The 22,224-nt window shown below is 45.4% G+C and overlaps 7 protein-coding genes across 7 annotated transcripts; 6 read left to right on the top strand and 1 right to left on the bottom strand.

The window, feature by feature from the left end:
- Window positions 1–1,096: 1,096 nt before the first annotated feature.
- On the top strand, window positions 1,097–2,551 carry G6M90_00g029670 (uncharacterized protein; the record flags this gene model as incomplete). Its single annotated transcript, XM_014685718.1, has 1 exon — window positions 1,097–2,551. One exon carries the CDS (start codon window positions 1,097–1,099, stop codon window positions 2,549–2,551), a length of 1,455 nt encoding a protein of 484 aa, XP_014541204.1.
- A 619-nt stretch (window positions 2,552–3,170) lies between these two features.
- On the top strand, window positions 3,171–6,117 carry G6M90_00g029680 (uncharacterized protein; the record flags this gene model as incomplete). Its single annotated transcript, XM_066130036.1, has 6 exons — window positions 3,171–3,353; window positions 3,408–3,460; window positions 3,512–3,621; window positions 3,682–3,775; window positions 3,848–3,959; window positions 5,905–6,117. The coding sequence occupies 6 exons, from the start codon at window positions 3,171–3,173 to the stop codon at window positions 6,115–6,117; spliced, it is 765 nt and encodes a 254-aa protein (XP_065986056.1).
- A 145-nt stretch (window positions 6,118–6,262) lies between these two features.
- Window positions 6,263–7,702, top strand: Arp1_0 (Scytalone dehydratase-like protein Arp1; the record flags this gene model as incomplete). The annotated part of the gene is made up of 2 exons (XM_014685716.1): window positions 6,263–6,282; window positions 6,340–7,702. The coding sequence occupies 2 exons, from the start codon at window positions 6,263–6,265 to the stop codon at window positions 7,700–7,702; spliced, it is 1,383 nt and encodes a 460-aa protein (XP_014541202.1).
- A 601-nt stretch (window positions 7,703–8,303) lies between these two features.
- On the top strand, window positions 8,304–9,299 carry orsB (Decarboxylase orsB; the record flags this gene model as incomplete). The annotated part of the gene is made up of 1 exon (XM_014685715.1): window positions 8,304–9,299. One exon carries the CDS (start codon window positions 8,304–8,306, stop codon window positions 9,297–9,299), a length of 996 nt encoding a protein of 331 aa, XP_014541201.1.
- Window positions 9,300–11,201: 1,902 nt separating this feature from the next.
- Window positions 11,202–11,759, top strand: G6M90_00g029710 (uncharacterized protein; the record flags this gene model as incomplete). The annotated part of the gene is made up of 1 exon (XM_014685714.1): window positions 11,202–11,759. One exon carries the CDS (start codon window positions 11,202–11,204, stop codon window positions 11,757–11,759), a length of 558 nt encoding a protein of 185 aa, XP_014541200.1.
- A 5,655-nt stretch (window positions 11,760–17,414) lies between these two features.
- On the bottom strand, window positions 17,415–17,546 carry G6M90_00g029720 (uncharacterized protein; the record flags this gene model as incomplete). Its single annotated transcript, XM_066130037.1, has 1 exon — window positions 17,415–17,546. One exon carries the CDS (start codon window positions 17,544–17,546, stop codon window positions 17,415–17,417), a length of 132 nt encoding a protein of 43 aa, XP_065986022.1.
- Window positions 17,547–20,674: 3,128 nt separating this feature from the next.
- Window positions 20,675–22,105, top strand: ZEB1 (FAD-linked oxidoreductase ZEB1; the record flags this gene model as incomplete). Its single annotated transcript, XM_014685713.2, has 1 exon — window positions 20,675–22,105. The coding sequence occupies one exon, from the start codon at window positions 20,675–20,677 to the stop codon at window positions 22,103–22,105; it is 1,431 nt and encodes a 476-aa protein (XP_014541199.2).
- Between the last annotated feature and the right edge of the window lie 119 nt (window positions 22,106–22,224).

A 22,224-nucleotide genomic window follows, 5' to 3' on the forward strand; every position in this document is an offset into this window, starting at 1 on the left:
GCGTTTAGTTGGAGAAGAAGACGGAGGGGAAAAAATCGGGCGCAGAACAGGAATTTTACTTGCCCTTGAAAAATGAAATCTAGTCAATAGTAACATGAGCTACCAACCGATACTGTAAAGGGGGCAGGGCGCATAAATCACCGTTGACCTCCCTCTACCTCTAACGTGTCCTCGCGGTGCTAAAAGACATGAGTCAAGTCACTGGTGACTTTGAAGGGCTATCAATGCGGGAAGCAGCCATGGTAGGCAGCTTCAAATGAGGTTAACCAGCCTCCCCTGGCAGACAGATAGCGATAAATGCAAATTTAATGCTAAAATACCAAAAGGCCTGGCACCAGACATGACTTAAAGCACCTACAACCTGTTTTCAATTAATAATACATATAGTTATCTGCCCTTTAGAAGGTGCAACAAGTTTCATTGTAAAGTTTATTATGTATCCCTTGAATTAGTAGGGTGCCAAGGTTCTGAGACATTCATAAGAAACGGCTGGGACGTCTTGCGAGGTTGTTCAGCTACAGGAGCAGTGAACACAGGCGTATCGGGAACTATACGACCAGACATCTGCCGGATTTACAAACTTGGCCGAACAGTACTCACCTATACCTGTGGGGGCTGGCTGTTCCGGATTTGGGCTTCAAGTCAGGCTTGCTCGCGGGCCACGGTTCGAGTCATTATTACACGTGCAGTCAGTGCTCGGATGGTCCACGAAACATCCGGGGAGCAAAAGCGCCACATGGATCCCCCCGGCCTGGAGACTGCATGCTGGCGGGCATAAGCACCACATCGACGCTTACGGAGGACCGGACCAGACATCTTAAGCCTGGCCCATGTATTCCGTATGACTCCCCTGCTGCCGATTTGGCAAAGGAATAGCGAGGACACAATTATCCGACGCATCGACGCCCCCTGTGGCATTCTCAGATGTAAGCCGCGCACGACCACCAGACGGAGACGCCCCGAATGTATATAATACATGCTTGGGTACTTGTGCATATAGGTACGATACTTACTGGCCGAGCCCAACAAAAAGCCTGCACGTCCATGTCCATTTGACTATCCATTGTCATCGACGCCTCGGACCTCAGGAACCACCATGTGGGAGTCCAAGCAGGCTGCTGACAACTCGGATTCAGACCATAACCCCCCATCGCCAAATGCCCATCAGAGCACCAGTCTATATTTGGCCGGACAGGCAAAACGGCCAGATGCACGAATGAGTCCCGATCAACCGCCAAATGGCGGCTATGGTTGGATTTGCACGCTGTGCGTTGCGCTCATAAATGCACATACCTGGGGCATCAACTCGTCCTATGGCGTTTTTCTCGCGCACTACCTTTCCACCGATGCATATCAAGGGGCAACATATTTGCAATATGCCTTCGTGGGTGGTCTGTCAATCTCCTGCGCTATGCTCGTGTCGCCACTGGCCACCTTGTCGACTCGTCATTTTGGAACCCACGCGACATTGTCTTTTGGAACCGCGCTCGAGGTCATCGGGTTGATCGGTGCGTCATTCGCCTATAACATATGGCACCTCTTCCTCAGCCAGGGGCTGGCTTTTGGCATCGGCATGGGTTTTCTCTTTGTCGGGTCCGTTGGCATCCCGCCACAGTGGTTTACTACAAAGCGATCACTCGCCAACGGCATCAGTGCCTCAGGGTCTGGTTTCGGAGGTCTGGTATACTCTCTGGCAGCTGGAGCCATGATCCGATCTATTGGAATCGCGTGGTGTTTTAGAGTGCTGGGGCTTTTGGCCTTTACTGTAAACGCCATCTGTATCGCGTTAATACGGGACCGCAACAAAATCATCGGTTCTCGGCATGCCCCGTTCGACATGAAGCTGTTCAAGAGACCGGAATATCTTCTACTTAACGGCTACGGCTTCTTCTCCATGCTCGGGTACATTGCCCTGGTCTTCTCCCTAGCCGATTACGGAAAAAAGGTTGGGTTGACCGCCTCGCAAGCATCCGTGCTCTCTGCCATTTTAAATTTGGGCCAGGGACTCGGGAGACCACCCATCGGATACTTCTCGGACACCATCGGGCGAATTAACATGGCTGGGCTAACCACCTTTCTTTGCGCTCTCTTGTGTTTCGTCGTCTGGATCTTCGCCAAAAGCTACGGCGTCTTGATCTTCTACGCACTCGTTGGGGGCACTGTGACGGGCACATTCTGGGCAACCGTTGGCCCGGTTGCTGTCGAGGTTGTAGGACTTCAAGACCTTCCTTCAGCTCTAAATCTCGAATGGTTAATCATCGTTTTGCCTTGTACGTTTAGCGAGCCGGTTGCTCTCGAGATTGTTGAGCACTCGGGAAATTACCTCGGCGCACAGCTAATGGTTGGCTTCATGTATCTTGCTGGGGCTTTATGTGTAATGTTGCTTCGGGGATGGAAAGTTGGCGAATTGAATGAGATTGCGAGAACAAAGGACCAAAACCCTGAGAATCACCACCATATGGACATGTCCGTGGGGTCTACGAACGAATTGGCGAGGGCAGCTGGAAGGCGTACCATACTTAGACATTTCTGGGAGTGGCGAAAGGTGTAAACTCCGCATTGGTTGACTCAATTCGAGATTATAAGCTGTGAAATGCCGGATTGTGCAGACCAACTGTTAAGAAGCTCTTGACAAGTGAATACGCGTTCCTGCTCCATGGGAATGGGTTGTCAAGATCAATAGAGACTAGCCACATATCTACAGTAGATTCAGGAGACAACTAAACAAGGAGGATACGCGTAAATCCTCTGTCAAACTCAACTACTACGTACACTGTCGACCCATTGAGGAGACACACATAAGTCAGGTCGGGATAATTACTGTCCGCCTGCGCCACCTCGGACAAAAGCTTAGATGCCGCAATGTTTGCTTACTCGATCTAGATCCAGAGGCTAAGATTTGCCACTCAGCGGTCGGATTGCGCGACATGATCCCTGCATGGAAGCTGTAAAAGTGGCGCAAAAAAGTTCCCTATGCAACAGTTAGTTTACGCTAAACCTTGGCATTGTCTCTTTTTAATTTAACATTGACGGGCTTTTGCTGACTCTTAGCAGACTCGGTTGCATCACGCTTATTTATTGTAGTGGAAGATGTAAATAAAAAGTAGTCATAGTGCTCTTTACCTAGCTGTATCAATACAACAACACCATTGGATCTTCGTTTCGTCAACATGAAACTTTCCGCTATCATCTCGAGTCTGCTCGTTTGCGGCCTAGGAGCTTCTGCTGTCCCACCAACCACCGCATTCCCTCTGAAAACTCCATCCCGACCTCTTCTTCAATGGACTCTTCCTCCTGTCATACCGCAGATGCGGCCTGCCTTCCAAGCCAAGATTGACTGGGATTTGGACAATGTCAGCAATCTGTTTTGATATAGTTGGGGCTTTCTCCTCTAACAATACTTACAGAACCATACCATTCAGACGCCATCTGGCCTTCGTGCTAGCTGGTGGAGTCGCGAGTATGTTTTCGGCCAGTAATCGAATTTTCAAATATCTGACTTCTCTTTTAGGGGCTACTTGTATGATACGACGGGCCGGCAGTTTGGCGAAATTCTTCGTGCAAACGATGACGGCGTTGTAACGTCTGGAACAGACCCGGGGACCAAATATCTTGAGCTCCGTAAGTTGATCTGAAACTAGTGAAGAAATAACACTCCTGTTGACAATTGCTCTTGTCTAGTCATTTCATATGTTGTAAAGCTAGATGATGGTCACTGGGCGTATGTGAAGCATACCGGCGGCGCTATTGTTCGCCAGTACCAGAATGGCATTGTGTAAGTCTTACGTTCCTTGATCAGTCTGATATGAGATTTTGTTTCCTTTGGCCTTTAACAATGTGGATACAGTCGAGTAGAAACGGATTCTAAAAAGTACACCTGGCTTAACCGAGTTGATTTCATTGCCCCTGGGACGTTTAACGGCACCGAGGTAATGACGGTCAATCACTACTTTCCCAATGTGAGTCGAGAAGAGGTTACCCATTCGATCAAGGCTGACATGCTTGTCATTTGCAGTCTAACAGCTTGCCAAATGGGTTACCGAAGAAAGATAACCGGTAGGTACAGCAAGGGGTATCATGCCTGATCTGGTATTATTAGACTGGGAGAAGTAGGGCGGGAAGTTTTGTTAGCTTTCCGAATTTCTTACTAGAAAGGAGGCTTCAATTCATTGATAGATAGATTAAATCAAGAATCAACTGCAAATTAAACGCGATCCATAGATGCCAATCGTGACATTGTTGTTAACATTCTGAATGCGGATGATAGGCCGTCGATTCCAGCTAATGTACGCCGGTTTGAGACTTTATATGTCGATGTTGACTGCGTCTTGTACCAAGCTTGGTTGAGCCACGGGGTTACGGCTCGTGATCCGAACCGCTCCGCTCCGAGCTATGTCGCCATAGGGGCGGAATGCATCGGGATTACCAGCATTATCGAAACCGAGAAGCCAAGGTGCTGGGCCGTGACTTGGTTCATTGACATTGTGGTCGACTTTCCAGGGATCTTATAGCCACTCCATCGCGAGATTTTTGTTGATAGCCTTGTTGTGCGCGTTATTGGGATTGTGGATACCCAACCTAACCATAACTTTTGCAAAACCTCTTTCAAGTGAGGCTTCATCTTCCCCAAGAGTCCCGAAGATAACATTAAAGGCAATATGTCGGTTTGCACAAAAGACGAGTCCCACAGCAACCAGAGGGACCTGTATCAACATTGAAGAAGAAGGCGGCCTTCCAGTCAGCTAGCTGATTGAGACGCCCGCCAACGACGCCCCCAAGCTCTGTTCCGCAGCCCATGGCAATGTTGCTGACGTCTTGGACGACACCTCGCTCCTCCACCGGCGCCGGCGATGGCCCGACCGAGTATAACGACGTACGCGGTGCCACACCAAGAGAGGTTGTTGAATGAGGTGAAGGAGGTCGCAATGGTGACGCAAAGGGTTGCAACAATGGTCGAATCGATAGACGAGATGACAATCCATAACTGAACCTCTCTCACAACGGTATAGAGGAACCATACCCAAAGCAGTGAGGACGACGATGATCTTGAGTTGGACCATGTCAATCCCTTGTAACCTATTCAGTCGCCAGAATGGGCTTCGGCAGGTGAACGAACCTAGATACTACTTAACACAACAGGAAGACGATTGCTTGAGAGCTCCTCAAAGTCGGACGACTGTGCGGGGTGTGGAGGTCCGATACATGTATGGACATCCTCACTTATCACGGGCGTCTGCTCTGTTGTACCCCGTGCCTGGCGGCCTTGTGCCCTCAGTATCGCGGCTCAGGGTTATAAACCGTCTTTGCAGAGGGTATTCAAAAGCTGGGACGAGCAAAAGTATAAATTCTCTCGTCACACCAGCCACTCTCGGCCCTTCAACGCCCGGACGAGGTCAACTGGGGTAAATAAGGTAGTCATGTATGTTCATGTGCTGTCATTACCTACCGGGACACCGTTCCATGACAATTGGAAACCCCGGTGTGACGAGGTTCAGGCGAGTTCGCACGGGCATTGGCGAGGTCAATGTAATGGCACCATCTTGTGACGTGGTCTGGGTGGCAACAGACTTGAGTCCATGTCGGCAGACTAGGCAACTAGACTTTACATAAAGGCGGCAACCGCCACAAGAGACTATTGTCGCATTTCAAGACCGTTTTCCAGCCCGACCGACATCTGGTCCGACCTACTCAGTTCCTGCCATGGGTGCTAGGATCATCCCGTCTCATCGACAAAGACGCCACCAACACGACCACAGCTGCTAGCTCAACGGCGGCTTCCAAGTCCACCACAATCTTTGAGGCTGGAGGCGCGCGATATATCGCCATAGATGCCTTCGATATACGTAAGGCTAGTTGTTTTATTCTTTGCTTGCTAGGCACCGGAACTAACTTGCGTCTATCTAGTTCGAGCCCAGCGTTGATATTCCTCTGGAGCCTTCACTGGTGACCGTTGTCTGCAACCGGAAGGACGTACCGCTAAACAAGGGCTGGCTCAGGGTCTATCTCGATGGATTGGACAAGTGTGATGTCTTTGATCGCAAACTATTCCTCGCCGGCATCATCATCACCCCCCCCGTCACGGGCAGACCATTCCACCAGATTGTCGAGATGACTTGAAAGAGTTTGGTAACCAGTGGACGAATATTAAAGTTATAAAGTAGGTGGTCCAGCGCTGGCTCCTGGTTCGTAACTGTATGCCAATAAAGTGCTGCAAAGCGTCTGCCGCTTGTATGATGATGAGCAGGGAGCAATCCTATCCACAATGAAACCAAATTTAGGACCGTAAGTATCTTCCCGGGGCTTCATGCTCTCATGTTTCTCATCTGACGCTTCCTAAAGCTCTGCTTTGACAAAGTTTCAGCAGCTGCGAGTTGCCGGTGTCTCATATGGCTGCCTTGCCATTGCTGTTCCACCTCAAGCACCGACGTCCGCAACCGACTCGCCACCACAACTCCGCGTTGCTGTCAAGGATTGTAAAGGCATGAAGACATCCATTTGCAACCGTGCCTACTACGAGATGAGCTATCCGGCGCCTTTTACAGCCCAAGTAGTTCAGGCGCTCGTAAAGGACGGGGCTCATGTCTTGGGTTTGACCAAGCTAAGCTCGATGGTGGCTCGAGAGGAACCCATGGACGCTGTCGACTGCCCAACAGCCTTCAACCCTCACGGAGACGGGTATCAGTCTCCTGCGGGTAGTAGCAGCGGAAGTGCTGCTGCCCTGGCGGCCTACGACTGGCTTGACTGCGCTCTTGGTACTGACACCAGCGGAAGCGGCCGTCGACCAGCAATGGCGAATGGTGTTTGGCAATTCCGGCCCTTTCACGATTCCATTTCATTGAGTGGTCTTTGCAAGACGTATGCCAAATTCGACACACACTCTGTTTTTGCTAGAAGCCTCGACATCCTGGAACGCGTCATTACAACTTGGATACCACCTCCTCCCATAGCGCTATCTAAGTCACAAAGCAGATCATATCGTCTCATCTATTCGGAGGACTACATGTCAGAGGCAAACACAGACCAGATGAAATTAATTGACGCTTTTATCAAGGACGCAGAGGATATGCTTCCAGCCACTGTTACCCAATTCTCTATCCGAGATTCTTGGAAGCAGTCACATCCTCCCGATACTTGTGACGATATTGAAGAGTATCTGGATGATGTTACACGTAAAACATACTATAACGAATTCTATCACTCCACGGACGACTTTAGAAAGTTGTACTCCGGCAAACACCAAGGTCGGCCGCCATACGTGATTCCTTTCGTTCAACGCAGGTGGGCTCAAGGCGCTACGATGTCCACTGGCCAACACGAGGAGGGTACACGACGGCTACTTGTGTACCAGACATGGTTGCATGAGCAGCTATTTGGAGACAAAAACGTTGAGACGTTCATGCTACTTCCTGTCGCCAACACCAAGCCTGTCTATCGTGATGAGGTGTTGCCCTCCCCCGAGAAGCAATCCGCCTTGGATCAACTCTTTATTCCACCAATCCTGGGCGCCTCCGATATTGTTATCCCCAATGGAGAAATACCTTACCACTCAAAGATAAGTCACCAGACCGAGTTTCCTCCCGTGTTTGCGAATCTTGTTGGCGCGCCAAAGCGGGACTTTGAACTTTTGCGGGCCGTCGAAATCGTCTTAGGCAAGTCAGGACGTGCCAACGTAGTTGCAACTGGTCCAAGAATATTTTCGTAATAAAAAATAATTCATTGTCATATTTTTCATAAGTGTTTTGCGTTAGGTTAGCAGTAGTCGGTTGGCACGGCATTGATCCCAGCCCCGATTAACACGCAGCTCCTCAAGGCGCTTGGCTTTAGCCAATAACCCGCTTACATGTACACATTACGGTTACACCGGCTGCTCGGCTCTTCCGGCATATACTGCTCAGCGTGTGAAGACACAAGAGGAGAAACTATGGCTTCAATATTTCTTCCTCAGTATATTATCCAGGTCATGGTTGGTACAAATAGTAGCTGTCTCTCTGTGACTAAGCGGCTTACCTATAAAACAACAAACTAAATTTAGTACCCTCGGCATCCGGTATACTAATTTCATTGGGGAGGTTTGGCAATTCGGCCATTACTTTTTCGCCGAGGGCGAGGGTTTGCCAAAAAGAACCGGCAAAATCTGTGCATCGTAGTTCCGACTCAACTCCGCACCGACTGTATACGCTGAAGCGCGCGCATAGAGGCATAAGTATAAAGTCTTGCCCAGATTCACATTGGAAAGAAATTATAATTGAGCATTATTCAACGTTTTATTACTATTATACTATAGTTCCCAAGACAAAATCACGATGACGCCGCCTCTGATTACTCTCGAGGAGCACTGGTACTCTAAGGCTGTGTTCGACTCCTTCGACAATGCCTTGAAGAAGGGCATCGAAAAATGGCCAGGAGCAGTAGAGAGACTACTGGACGCTGGTGATCTACGCCTAAAGGAAATGGACCTTGGCAAGGTGTCTCTGCAAATCATCTCGCACTGCGCCGCTGAAGATCCCTCACCCGAAGTGTGCCGAGCTGGTAATGACCAGCTGGCACAAGAGATTGCAAAATCTCATGAAAGATCGACTCGTTTTGCAGGCTTTGCTGTTCTGCCCATGCGTGACCCTGAAGCCGCCGCCAAAGAGCTTGAGCGAGCTGTCAAAAAGCTTGGTTTCGTTGGTGCGTTGGTCGATCACAAGACGGGCCATGGCAACGGATTCTGTGAAGGCAACGAGTACGATGTTCTTTGGCGCAAAGCCGAGCAGCTCGCAGTGCCCATCTATCTCCACCCCTCCTGGCCCACGGAGAAACAATTTCAGCAAGCCTATGCAGGCAACTACTCGCCGACCGCCGCAGGAACTATCGGTGGTGCCATGTTCAACTGGCATAGCGAAGTTGGTCACCATGTCCTTCGATTGTACGCTGCAGGCGTGTTTGACAAGTTTCCCAAACTCAAGATTATTATCGGCCACTTTGGAGAAATGATTCCCTACATGCTGGACAGGATTCTCGAGCAGGACCATCGTCTAGGTAAAACGGGCCGAACCTTCTCAGAGGTATATGATGAGAACATCTGGATCACGACCTCTGGCGTGTGGAGCCTGGATCCCATGCGTTGCATTCTAGCAAATACCAAGATTGACCATATCCTATACAGCGTGGACTACCCATTTACTATGAATGAAAGAGGCTTGGAGTGGTTCCAAGAGTTGGAAAAGAGTGGGTTGTTGTCGGAGGAGGACTTGGCCTTGATCGCGTACAAGAACTGCGAAAAGCTCCTAGGCGTCAAGGCACCCACAAAGGATTAGGAATAGATTGAAGCAAATGTAGTGTTGATAAGAGCTGAGTAGATAGATACGGATGAAGCCGTTCCGCGAATTAGAAGCTATATTACAGAAACAACTCGTACGCACGTAGCCTGTTTGATAATAGTCACAAAACATTATCCCATGTGAGTGATAACGGAGGTAGACTGTCTCAGTCTTAAATGTTCGCTTCCTGCAAGATTGCGCGAGAATCAGTGTTCTCATTACCTAAGATAGCGTCTTATCAAGTTATCGCATAACGGGGATCTCATGCTATTCTTCGATTGACTCGTGAGGAAGTGGGTATAGCGGCAATACTTGCATTATCTGCCAATCAATTATTAGTAACTGACTCGGATTTCTATCTTATAGACTGACTTGTACACTATAACCCCTGTTTGATTAACCACCCGTGACCTCACAGGGGGGTATACAGCCAATTAAGAGAAAAAAGGTGGGTAAAATTAATACCTGATTTCTTGAAGAAAAAGTAAGATTACTGGTGTACTCTTACTAATCCCTGCTAAGTTACTTAACAGGCAGTCACCATCTAGCAGCTGGATTGCTGATATAGCTAGGGGACCCTGCTCTATTAACCTTGTTTGGTCACGGGTGGTTAATCAAACAGGGGTTATAGTGTATATTTTGGATTAGATTATTTGTGGCTACTTGTAAGTTGCTAGTTCCAATCAACTGCTAGTAACTGACTCAGATTTATATCTTATAGACTGACTTGTATGTTTTGAATTAGATTATTTGTGGCTACTTGTAAGCTGCTAGCTCCAATCAAGTACTAGTAACTGACTCAGATTCCTATTTGATAAACTGACTCGTATATTATTAATTATATTATTTGTGGCTACTCGCAAGCTGCTGGTTCCAATCAATTGCTAGTAAATGACTCAAATTCCTATCTTATAGACTGACTCGTATATTTTTAATTAGAGTTTGAGGCTACTCCCAGGCTGCTAGGTCCGCCGGCCAAGATATCAGTAAAAGCAATAATATTAAATTTTAAGTTTTGTAATTTTAAAAAAACCTTGGCGTTTATGCGAAGGTTATTTTACTAGTATATTTAAAGGTCTTATAGTCCGCAATTACAAATCCTAATTCTTACAGCTATCTCGCTTTTTTAAAAATAAGAAAAAACCTGCGTTTTTAATCGTTGATTAAATTTACATTAAATAAGACAAACCCAATATGAAGTTTCTTACTCTTACCGCTTTTACCGGACTAGCTCTTGCGGGACTAGCTAAGAAGAGAGAGGACGATAGCCCTTGGATTTGGGGTCAAACAGAACCAGAAGAAATTAATCTCCTCAATATGGTAATACCTCGTCTTTCTGTAAAATTACTATTTACAGTAAAATACTAACTATATTTATAACTAAGACCGTTGTTACGACCCAGTCACAAGCTGCAGCGTAGGTCGCAGGTTGGGCCGGCTGCATGAGCCACGGGACGGCGCAGGCACAGCGGGTGACGGATTAATGGTCGGAACGGGCCGCCAATAGGGGAGAGTTCACTGACTGTTCAGTGAACTCCAGACGAACCAGTAGCACGCATGTAACCATAGTTCACCAGGACTTCAGTGAACAACAGGTGAACGCCGTAGTATATAGGGACCCCTAAATTCGCTTCATAGATAGACTCTAGCTCCTTAGCTTTCAACACCGATCATTACATTGAATAAGCTTCGCTTACAACTCTTTAACTCTGATCACCTGGTTACGGTCTACAACCTATTACCAACGTAACACCCAACTGCTCAGATTGACTGCCCTAGTGGCTCTGCCAACATAAACTACGACTAGTTTATCCCTTAGGAACCTTAGCCGTTACACGTTGAAAGCTCTTGTTCAGACTACTACCGCGTCACTCTGAGCAATACCTGATAACTGTCAATATGGCACCACGCGAGACTACCACCGCATCTGGATCAAATGAAACCCAAGAAGGACCAACAACCATCTCTGCTCACAAGATGCTTGCTAAGATCATACGCCTTCGGGAACGGGTCCAACAGATAGAAGAAGAACGGCAGGAACAAGCCACAACTACTGCCACAATTAAAAAGGACTTGGGAGAAATCCTTAGACCCAGGGCACCAGGACCGTATAACAGATCCCCAGGTGCGCTTCAAGGATTCCTCACTCAACTCAGGGCTTACCACCAACAATTCCCGAACAAAATAGAAAAATCCTCTGTCAAGGTACTACACGCAGGAGGATATATGACGGGAGTGGCACTCACATGGTTTAAACCCATTATGAGGGACTACCTTAATAAAGAAAAAGACAACCGCGAAAAAGAAACCAACACCATTTTCAAAAGTTACGATGAGTTTAAAAAAGCCATCAAGAAAGCCTTTAGAACAGTTGATAAAGCTAGAGCTGCTGAGTACTACATCGACGGGCTTAAGCAGAAGGGATCAGTATCCGATTATGCCGCTCGCTTCCGATAACTCGCATCTCAGCTTGACTGGGAGGACGAACCTCTTATGTCAGCTTTCTATAAAGGACTTAAGGAAGAAGTCAAAGATGAACTCTACAGAGAGAACAGACCAGACAACTTATCGGATTACATCGCTATGGCGGTACGAATCAATGACAGATAGTATCAGCGACGTATATAGAAGAAACAGGGTAAAGGAACCTAGAACCCTACCAAAGGAAAGAGTTACCAAGCCAATCAACGCAGAAAGCGTGACGAACCTATTGCCTATGGTCACACTCTTAACCCTAGACGAATAGAGCTTGACGCTACCAAGAAAGACAACAAAAAGGAAAAGAAATGCTACAACTACGGAAAACCAGGACATTTCGCCAATAAATGCAAGAAACCCAGGAAAGAATAGAAGCCAGTACTAGAAGGAGGTAAGAAACAACTCAATTCTACTAACCAACAGAAAATCAAAGTTACCGAATCAGAGGTGGAATATAAGAACCTCAACTAGACCTTCTGCTATGACGATAACTGCTACGTTCATATAAGCAGTAAACAAGAAAGAGGATGGTTTCCAAAAGAACCAAGAAAACCAAAGAAGAAAATTATGAACTTCATGGGAAACGGACTACAAGTAGCCTAACAACTGGTACAAGAAGACCTAGACGAACAATCAATGGAAAAGAGAACGCTTACAATAACGGGACGAAAGGAACTCCATGAACCAAAATCGCCAAAATATTTGGACGAAGACTCGCACCAAGAAATTCTCGATTAGGTGCGACAATAAGCAAAAGCAAGGAAGATTCGAAGGGAATAACAATATAGGGAGGAGCAAGACGCACAAATCCTCACCACCTTCAACGAACCGAAAGATAGAGTAAGGGAAATAAGCGTCGATAATAACAACGTAATCCTAGATACTCTAGAAGCGTCCAAAGATGAACAAAACGAGGAAGAAACGCCTACAAGGCTGACAACCACACAAGAACAAGCTGTACAGCGATATTTCCCCGCACCAACAGGAAAATATTTCGCAATTCCTATTCTAGCAGTGGACACCACCACGGCAATAAAAAACCAGATACTATGGTTTCCAGAAGGAGAAAAGGAAGACGATCCTAGACTCTCACCAAGACACGCGGAACACACACGTTTAGCATGGGCATCATACGCGTTTGCAATATGCCAGGCACACTTTTAAACCAAGGCACAACTAGATGTATTTCCAATCAGGATGAAAGGATATCCGATCAAAGCACTATACTTCAGATAGGAACTCCTAGAATGGAGAGTGAAGATAATTAATAACGATTAAACGATGATCTTAGAACCCGATTTAAACACACCCATTAAATGCCGAGCTTATACAAATCCTACGGACGTATATGAATCAGACACATGCCAGTTACATATATATACAAAGAACAGGCAGTGGCATCAGTATGTGTATAAGGGAAAGATCCCAACACACCGAAGAGAGCTACTACTCAAATCACCTCGATGTGAAACAAAAGACCACATGGAATGCCCACTACCAAATTGCTCAGAATATATAGTAGATAAGGCCAGAGAATGGCACAAGTGGCAATGTGGAACACCAGCAGCATACAAACAGACATAGCAAGCATTAGACATACTTGAACAGAAAGACCCCAGGGGAACCACAGAATCAATATACTACAATAAACAAAATCTGGATAAGTGGTACAACGAACGGAAGTTCAACCCCAGATACAACAGGAAATATGCGGTAAACTGCGACAACCCAAGATGCGAAAAACACGGAGAAATGAAAAACCAAATTTACAATCGCCTATGTCAAATGTTTAACGATAGGTTTTGCTTTAAGCACCCACAAAATAGAACTAGACCTACAGAATGGTACCAAGAAATGAAACAACAAATCGCAGAAGAATCTATTCCAGAAAACTCAAAAAACAAGGCACGCTATCTATAAAAGGGCTACAAGCTGGCATGAAGAGAAAGACGCTAATAACCCTCAACGCAACCAAAAGCGGACAAAGCGATAAGATGGTATTAAACGCCGAAGTCATAGGACATCGCGTTCGCATACTTATGGACAGTGGCGCGATGGGTAATTATATCTCACCCAGAGTTATGAATTGTTACCAACTACCGTGGAAACACAAAAAGGCACCATACAAGTTAACTGATATTAAAGGAAAACTTTTTGCCTATAATGACGGAATTATTAACCAAGAGACTAATCATCTCGAAGTACAGATTCAAGGTCATTTAGAAGTGATTCAACTCAATGTTATGGACGTATCGGAACACGACCTAGTGTTAGGGTACCCATGGTTATGGGAGAGTAACCCACTGATCAACTAGAGGACAGGCCAACTAAAGTGGAACAAGACTTCAGGCCAACAGAATCAGCAGAATTCGGAAGAAAGAACGAAATTTCGTCATAACTTAGCTCATGAACAGAGTTCTGAAGAAAAAAAACCTTCAAGCAAGTTATCCAAGGACCAACAACAACAAACAAGCGGCAGAAAAGCAGTCAAAATAATTAGATCCACCGTAATAACCTCGACAGCGCTACAAACCGGGATACGAACAACAATAAGCAACAAGAAGACAAAAGCCAAGATCCGAAAGGTTATTGCCACCTTAAGGAAAGACCTCGCGAACACAAACAAGAAACTCGAAGGAGAAAAGAGGAACGAGAACAATAAAGACGACAAAAGCCCAATAATAAAAGAAGAAAAACTCAAGAATATCCCTAAGGAATACCGGAAATACGAAAAATTATTCGCAGAAGAATTAGAAACCGGATTACCCGAACACAGTTAATAGGATCATAAAATCGAATTAGCAGATGGAAAGTCAACAATATTCCACAAGATCTACAACTTAAACGCAAAAGAACTCGAAACGTTACGAGAATACATCGATGAGATGCTAGTAAAAGGCTATATCAGAGCATCGACATCAGAAGCTGGATACCCAGTTATGTTTGTTCCAAAGAAAAACGGAAAATTGCGGTTAGTAGTGGATTATCGGCGATTAAACGCGATTACCATGAAAGACAGAACACCGTTGCCACTAATATCGGAACTACGGGACCGATTGCATGGTATGAATTGGTTTACCGCGGTAGACCTAAAAGGAGCATACAACTTGATTCGAATAAAGAAGGGTCACGAATGGATGACAGCCTTCAGAACGAAGTTCAGACTATTCGAATATTTGGTAATACCAATGGGGCTCACCAATACACCAGCAACATTCCAGAGAATAATTAACAGTGTACTACGAGAATATTTGGATAACTTCGTGGTAGTATATCTCGATAATATACTAATCTTCTCGAAAACCCTAGAAGACCACAAGGAACACGTACACACGGTACTAAGAACACTACAAGACGCTAAACTATTGCTTAAACCAGCAAAATGTAAGTTCTATACACAGGAAGTAGACTTCCTAGGACACACAATACAACCAAACAAGATACAAATAGAAAAAACAAAGATTAAGGCAGTAAGGAACTGGCCAACACCAAAGAATATTAAGGATATATAAAGCTTTAAAGGCTTTACGAACTATTACAGGAGATTCATCAAGAGCTACAGCGAAATCGCAGTACCCTTAGATGAACTCACCAAAAAGGATAAGCAGTGGGACTAGAATAATAAGGCGTAATATGCCTTTAATAAGATCAAAGAACTCATCACATCCGAACTTGTTTTGAGAACCTTTAACCTAGAAAAGAAAACGGAATTAGAAACCGACTTATCAGACTTTGCTCTAGGAGCACAAGTTAGACAAAGAGATAATAACAGAAAACTACACCTTATTACGTTTTACTTAAAGAAACTTTATGGAGCAGAACTCAACTACCCCATTTACAACAAAGAATTCCTAGTAATTATTAATGCTTTTAAGGAATTTAGACATTATCTTATAGGAAGCAAACACAAAGTTAAGGTGTATACCGATCATAAGAACATCTCTCATTTTACGACGACGCAATAATTGAATAGACGACAAATTCGATGGGCCGAATATCTTTCAGAATTCGACTACGAAATCATCCATCAAAAAGGATCCGAGAACGGACGAGCAGACGCTCTAAGTCAAAGAAGCGACTACAATACAAGAGTACCTACAGCAACAGGACAACTCCTTAAGATCAATAAAAATAGCAATTTCCAGCAGAGACAACTAAATGCCATATTAAAAGTACAAAAAGAAGACCTAGTATACGGCAAAATACACCAATAGGTAATAGACAATATCCAACACATTAGAGACGTACCGATGGGATGCACATGCTACCCAGGAGGAGTACTAATGTATGGAGAAAAAATCTGGATACCACCAGACTTACAAGAAGAATACATCAAAGAAATGCATGAACACCCAGTTTACGGACATCAAGGAATCCGCAAAACACTGGATAAGATACGACGACAATACGATTTCTCAGGAATCAAGAAAGTGGTCAAAAAGGTTATCAACAAATGTATACAATGCGGAAAAAGTAAGGCTTCACAACATAAGCCATACGGAGAATTGCAACCATTACCAATACTAACACGACCATGGGAATCAATAGCTTTCGATCATATTACGAAGCTACCAATGTCGAAAGAACCAATAACCAATGTGGAATATAACAGCATATTCGTGGTCACGGATAGACTCACAAAGTATGGATACTTTCTACCGTACAAAGAAGCAAGCAATGCAGAAGAACTTACATATGTGTTCTTACGAACAATAGCAAGCAACCATGGACTGCCAGAAGAAATCATATCGGACAAAGGAAGTACATTTACTTCTAAGTTTTAGCAAGCACTTATGGCACAACTTAGAACAAATCACAAGTTAAGCACTATATATCATCCACAGACAGATGGACAGACGGAAAGATTGAACCAGACGCTTAAACAGTATCTGCGATACTACATCAACCATCAACAGGACGATTGGGTTAAATAGTTACCTACAGCGCAATTAGCTTACAATAGCTTAATATCGGAATCGACAAAGCAAACACCAGCCTACGCCAATTACAGATTTAATCCCGAAGTATTTCAAATACAACGTGAAGGACCGCAAGCAAAACAAGCGATGCTACAAGCAGATGAACTAAAAAAATTACACGAAGAAATACGACACGAACTAGAATTCGTACGAAAAAGAATGGCACAATACTATAATCAGAAAAGATTAAAGGGACTAATCTTTGGGGAGGGAGACATGGTCTACCTACTCCAACGAAACATCAAAACAACGCGACCAAGCGACAAATTAGATTACAAAAAATTAGGACTATTCGCCATTAAAAAACGAATATCAACAAACAACTATGAACTTTCGTTACCAAAGACTATGAGAAATCATCCTATAGTACACATTTCACTCCTTGAAAAGGCACCAAGCAACGCACCAGCAGAAAAAGACATCGAAGTCATAAACAAAACAAAATACGAAGTGGAACGGATCCTAGACATGAGAACAAAGAACAAAACACGCTAATATCTTATTAAATAGAAAAACTATGGAGACGAGGAAAACATATGGGAACCTACAGAACACCTAAAGAATTGCCAGCACCTGCTACGGCAGTATCACCAGCAGCTTGCGACTCAGCGCTAAGCAAAGCGCCCCAGTCCAAAACATCAAAGGCACCCCAGTCTTAAGCATCTTGAACAGCCTCAGACTCTTGCCGTTGAACCTGCTCTAATTCACGCTTCCGAGCCTCCTCCTCCTCCTTCTTTCGATCCGCATCCTCTATCTCCTCCAGAGAAGCGAAGTCACGACGAGCCATTTCCAGACCCTTCTCACGCAAATGACGACGCATGCGCCAAAGACGCATCAAATGATTTAAGGCCTTATCTATTTCCAGCTAAGCCTTACAACGCCTCTCGATTAACAGTTCCTCCGTTAATTCCTCCTCCTTCTCGAGCCGACAAAGTTCCTCGGTGATACGGTTTACTAGAACACGTCAGCAGTACACACTACGGCAGGAAGACCCCGCACGTACGGTTCGCCATGGGAGTGCGAGAACTATCACAAGAACGACCCAGAGAATAACAAAGAGCGCAACGACCGATGCTCTCAACAACCCAACAAGAACTCTTCTTTTCGAAACAACGACTACAGGGCGATACCTCGAAACCCTGTTCACAAATGAAGGCGGCGGTCGCAACGCGATTGGTGGTAGAACGGGATCTCTTAGGTTTATCCACACGGTTAGACATGGTGAAGGAAGGACATTGCGAGGAAGCAGAACACTTACGACCAATAGAAGAAAGGGCGAACAGGACTATTTATGAAACAAGGCTTAGGTCTTGAGGGCAAGACCATGGGAGAGGGGACATCGTGTTACGACCCAGTCACAAGCTGCAGCGTAGGTCGCAGGTTAGGCCGGCTGTATAAGCCACGGGACAGCGCAGGCACAGCAGGTGACGGATTAATAGTCGGAACGGGCCGCCAATAGGGGAGAGTTCACTGACTGTTCAGTGAACTCCAGACGAACTAGTAGCACGCATGTAACTATAGTTTACCAGGACTTTAGTGAACAACGGGTGAACGCCGTAGTATATAGGGACCCCCAAATTCGCTTCATAGATAGACTCTAGCTCCTTAGCTTTCAACACCGATCATTACATTGAATAAGCTTCGCTTACAACTCTTTGACTCTGATCACCTGGTTACGGTCTACGACCTATTACCAACGTAACACCCAACTGCTCAGATTGACTGCCCTAGTGGCTCTGCCAACATAAACTACGACTAGTTTATCCCTTGGGAACCTTAGCCGTTACAACCGTACAACAAGCTATAACGGTTGCTGCTGATATGAAGCAAATATACAAGTCTTGCAAATATAAGGTAAAGTAGTATATTATATAATTAGAGAAATAAATATACTAACTAGAATATAGAACGCAGTAAGTCTATTTTATAAACTTTACTATATATCAGAAATTGCTTACACTATTTGCTTATAAGTGGAACGAAACAGTAAGTATATTTCCTGGTTTTTATATATAATTATAACTTAACTAAGCTAATATACTGGATTATAGTTTCACGGGGTAAGTAACCTGGACAGCTATAAAATAAGCTTAGCAAATATCTGCAAGGTACTAATTATCTGCCTAATATAGGCGAATGACGAGGTAAGTCGCTAACCTTCGTACTATTACTAAACAAAAATAACTAGACGCTAAGTTATACTAACCTATTGGTCTGATAAGACATTTTATTATGTAGGTTAACGTACTATTAATCTTAGAAATTAAAATAGGAAATATTATACTAATAATATAACGTTTAAAAAAATAGCCAACTGGTATTTATTGTTCTCAGGGAAAGCCAGTAAGTAGCTTTTCGTTTAATAAGTTTTATAATTTATTCTTACTAATATTTATAGTCTAAGGAAGCTCCCGAGGATGTACTTATCCCTACTTGCGAGATATATAACGGTGTAAGTTATATCTACCTTTATATATTTAGTTGGCTAGAGTAATATACTAATATATATATATACTTTAAGTGTGGAACTTGTAAATTATCTGAAACGAACAGAAATATAAAAAGATTTCTCGAAGAAAAGGTAAGCTCTTCCTACTAACAAGTAAATTAGTATTTGTCTAAAATTAGGGGATAATAGGAAGATTTGTATTGTGACTTGGCTTAAGCTAGCTAAAGTGCAAAGTAATTGCAAGTATGTGCGCCGACTACGCACTATATCCTGGTCTAAGGTGCAGTTAGCTCCACGCGAACTATTATGTATTACTAGGGAAGTACTAGTATTTATTTAGCTTATATCTCGCACTTGTAAAAGGGTGAGGCAAATCTTGCTTAAATAATATTATCCCTATTTTCAATACTACCTAGCTGTCTTTTACCCTATTATTCAGGCTTACTAGTTCTATTATTTTCCCTTGATATAGCTTTTAGTTTTTACGTAAAGGTTATAAAATGAAAAACCGCAAATACCTATTAAGTTGCCAAGGCAAGGGACTTAGCAACTAAATAGTAAGCCTAAAAGGTAAAGTCTGTGGCCTTATAATTTAACTTCTTAGAAGATAATATAGGTTTAATTTATAGGGTTATAAAAATATAAAGGCCTTATTGGGCTAACTAGGGTATTTAAATAAATAAATATATTATAATCAAGGTTAAAAAAGTAACCTTAATTCCGGGAATTACACCCTTGGTAAGTCTTGGCGTCAACAAAGTTTCCAATCGCACTGCTTCGCAAGGTAGGCGGAGTCAAGAGGTATTACAGCTAAAGGTGTGGGCCCAAAAGGCAAAAGTTCCATCTCCACCTTAAGGTTGCAACCTGATGTTCTATTACATGCCCCTGTGGCAATAGTTCACAGCAGCCCAGCGGGGTTAGAGGTTTGAAGGACTCGTATTGTGCCTTATTATACGCTGGCAGTCTGAGTCGGTAATAGATACAAAAAGTAGTGACAGGCCCTCCAGCTCTGCCATCAGCACTGAAAAGGCCACCTTGAGCTCAGTACTACATACCACTACATACCATGCTCTATCTCGCAGCAGTGGCCGCTTTCATAGCTGTACTGTCCGTAGTGGGCGCGTCGCCAGTCGGCTCAACTTATAACAATACCGCCTCACATCATGGTTCAAAGTGCCACTACCTCCCAGGTGACGCACAGTGGCCTAGCCACACGGCTTGGCACAAACTGAACCAAACACTAGGAGGTAGGCTTATTCGCGGAGTTCCTTTAGGCCAAAACTGCCACGAACCCAAGATAAATAGCAGAGAATGCTCCAAAATTCGGAGCGAGTGGACGCTGCTAGAGCCGTTGTAAGTCATGCCGAAATATAATTCGTGGAACTACTCTTATAGTATATATATGTGTTTTTCTCTCTATATACGACCACTAATACCTATCCAGTGTAAATGACCCCGTCAATATCATGTCTCCTTACTGGAACAATAACTCCTGCAGCCCGTTCCTAGGTCCGGAAATGCCCTGCACCTTGGGCAATCTCGCGTCCTACGCTATCGATATTAGGTGCGCTGAGGATGCCATTACAGGCATCCGGTTCGCAGAGGACAATAATATACGTCTCAGCATCAAGAATACGGGACACGACTTTCTAGGACGCTCCTCCGGTGGGGGATCGCTGGCACTGTGGATGCACAATCTAAAGCAAGTGGAATTTTTCGACTACGCCAGTCCGCTCTACACCGGGCCGGCTGTCCGCGTGGGCGCCGGCGTCGAGTACTCGGAAGTGTACATGGCAGCCAGCGCTCGCGGATATCGAGTCGTCGGTGGCTCTTGTCCCACCGTTGGACTGGCTGGTGGTTTTAGCCAGGGCGGTGGCCATGGGCCCCTTGGTGCGGCATACGGCCTCGCTGCTGACCAGGTCCTGGAATGGGAGGTCGTGACGGCCTCGGGCGAGCATCTGGCGCTCGCTGGCCATGGTGAGCACGCGGACCTTTTCTGGGCGTTGAGTGGCGGTGGAGGCGGCAACTTTGCCGTGGTTCTCTCCATGACGGTCCGGGCACACGCCGACGGTCCTGTAGCCGGCGCCGGCTTCTCCTTTACCAACCCCGGTAACGACACGGTGTTCTGGGGCGGCATCACGGCGTGGCTACGGCACTTGCTCGTCTTGCATACTTTTCATAGGGGCATCACCACCGTCTTTGCAATCACGGCCAAGTCGTTTGCGCTTGAGTTTGCCACACTACCTGACACAAACACAACAGACACTATTAACGCTGCCATGGCACCATTCGTCACCCAGCTCTCCGACCTCAATATCTCGTTGGCGGGCAGCTACCAGAGCAATGTCCATAAAGACTTTGCCGAGCATTACAGCCACTGGGCCACGCAGACCTACGCCAGCAATATCACACTCGGCGGCCGCCTCATCCCGCGTTCTGTAGTGCAGGATGAGGTTTCGGGGCTCCCCGCGCTTGTTAATACTTTCCGCGACATCGCCCACAGAGGCGCGGTTATCTTGTCTGTCGCTGCCAACGTCACCAATGTGAACCATATCCACAACGCTGTTTTGCCCTCCTGGCGTGACTCGCTCTTCACCACAACATTTGCGAGATCGCTGCCCCAGGAGTCCACATGGGATGCTATCCTCGCAGACTACAGGCAGCTCAACGCGTGGCAGGAGGACCTCCGCGTTATCACGCCTGGAGCAGGGACGTATATGAATGAGGCGACGTGGGATAACCCGCATTGGAAGGAGGATTATTTCGGCTCGAATTACAACGAGTTGTTGGCAGTCAAGACCAAGTATGATCCAAGGCACGTGTTTTGGGCCAATGCCGCCGTTGGGAGCGACGAGTATTGGAAGGCTACCAAGGATCGGAGGTTGTGCCGTATTTGATCTCGCCTGTAGAACTCCGTATTCGCCGTGAGCACAATACGCAGCCTAGATCGATATCGGCAGGCTGGCGTGCTTGCTATGTAATGCTGGACTCCTTGCGAGTCCACGAGAATGAATGA

This window comes from Metarhizium brunneum, chromosome 1, assembly GCF_013426205.1.
Source record: "Metarhizium brunneum chromosome 1, complete sequence".
Classification (NCBI taxonomy): domain Eukaryota; kingdom Fungi; phylum Ascomycota; class Sordariomycetes; order Hypocreales; family Clavicipitaceae; genus Metarhizium; species Metarhizium brunneum.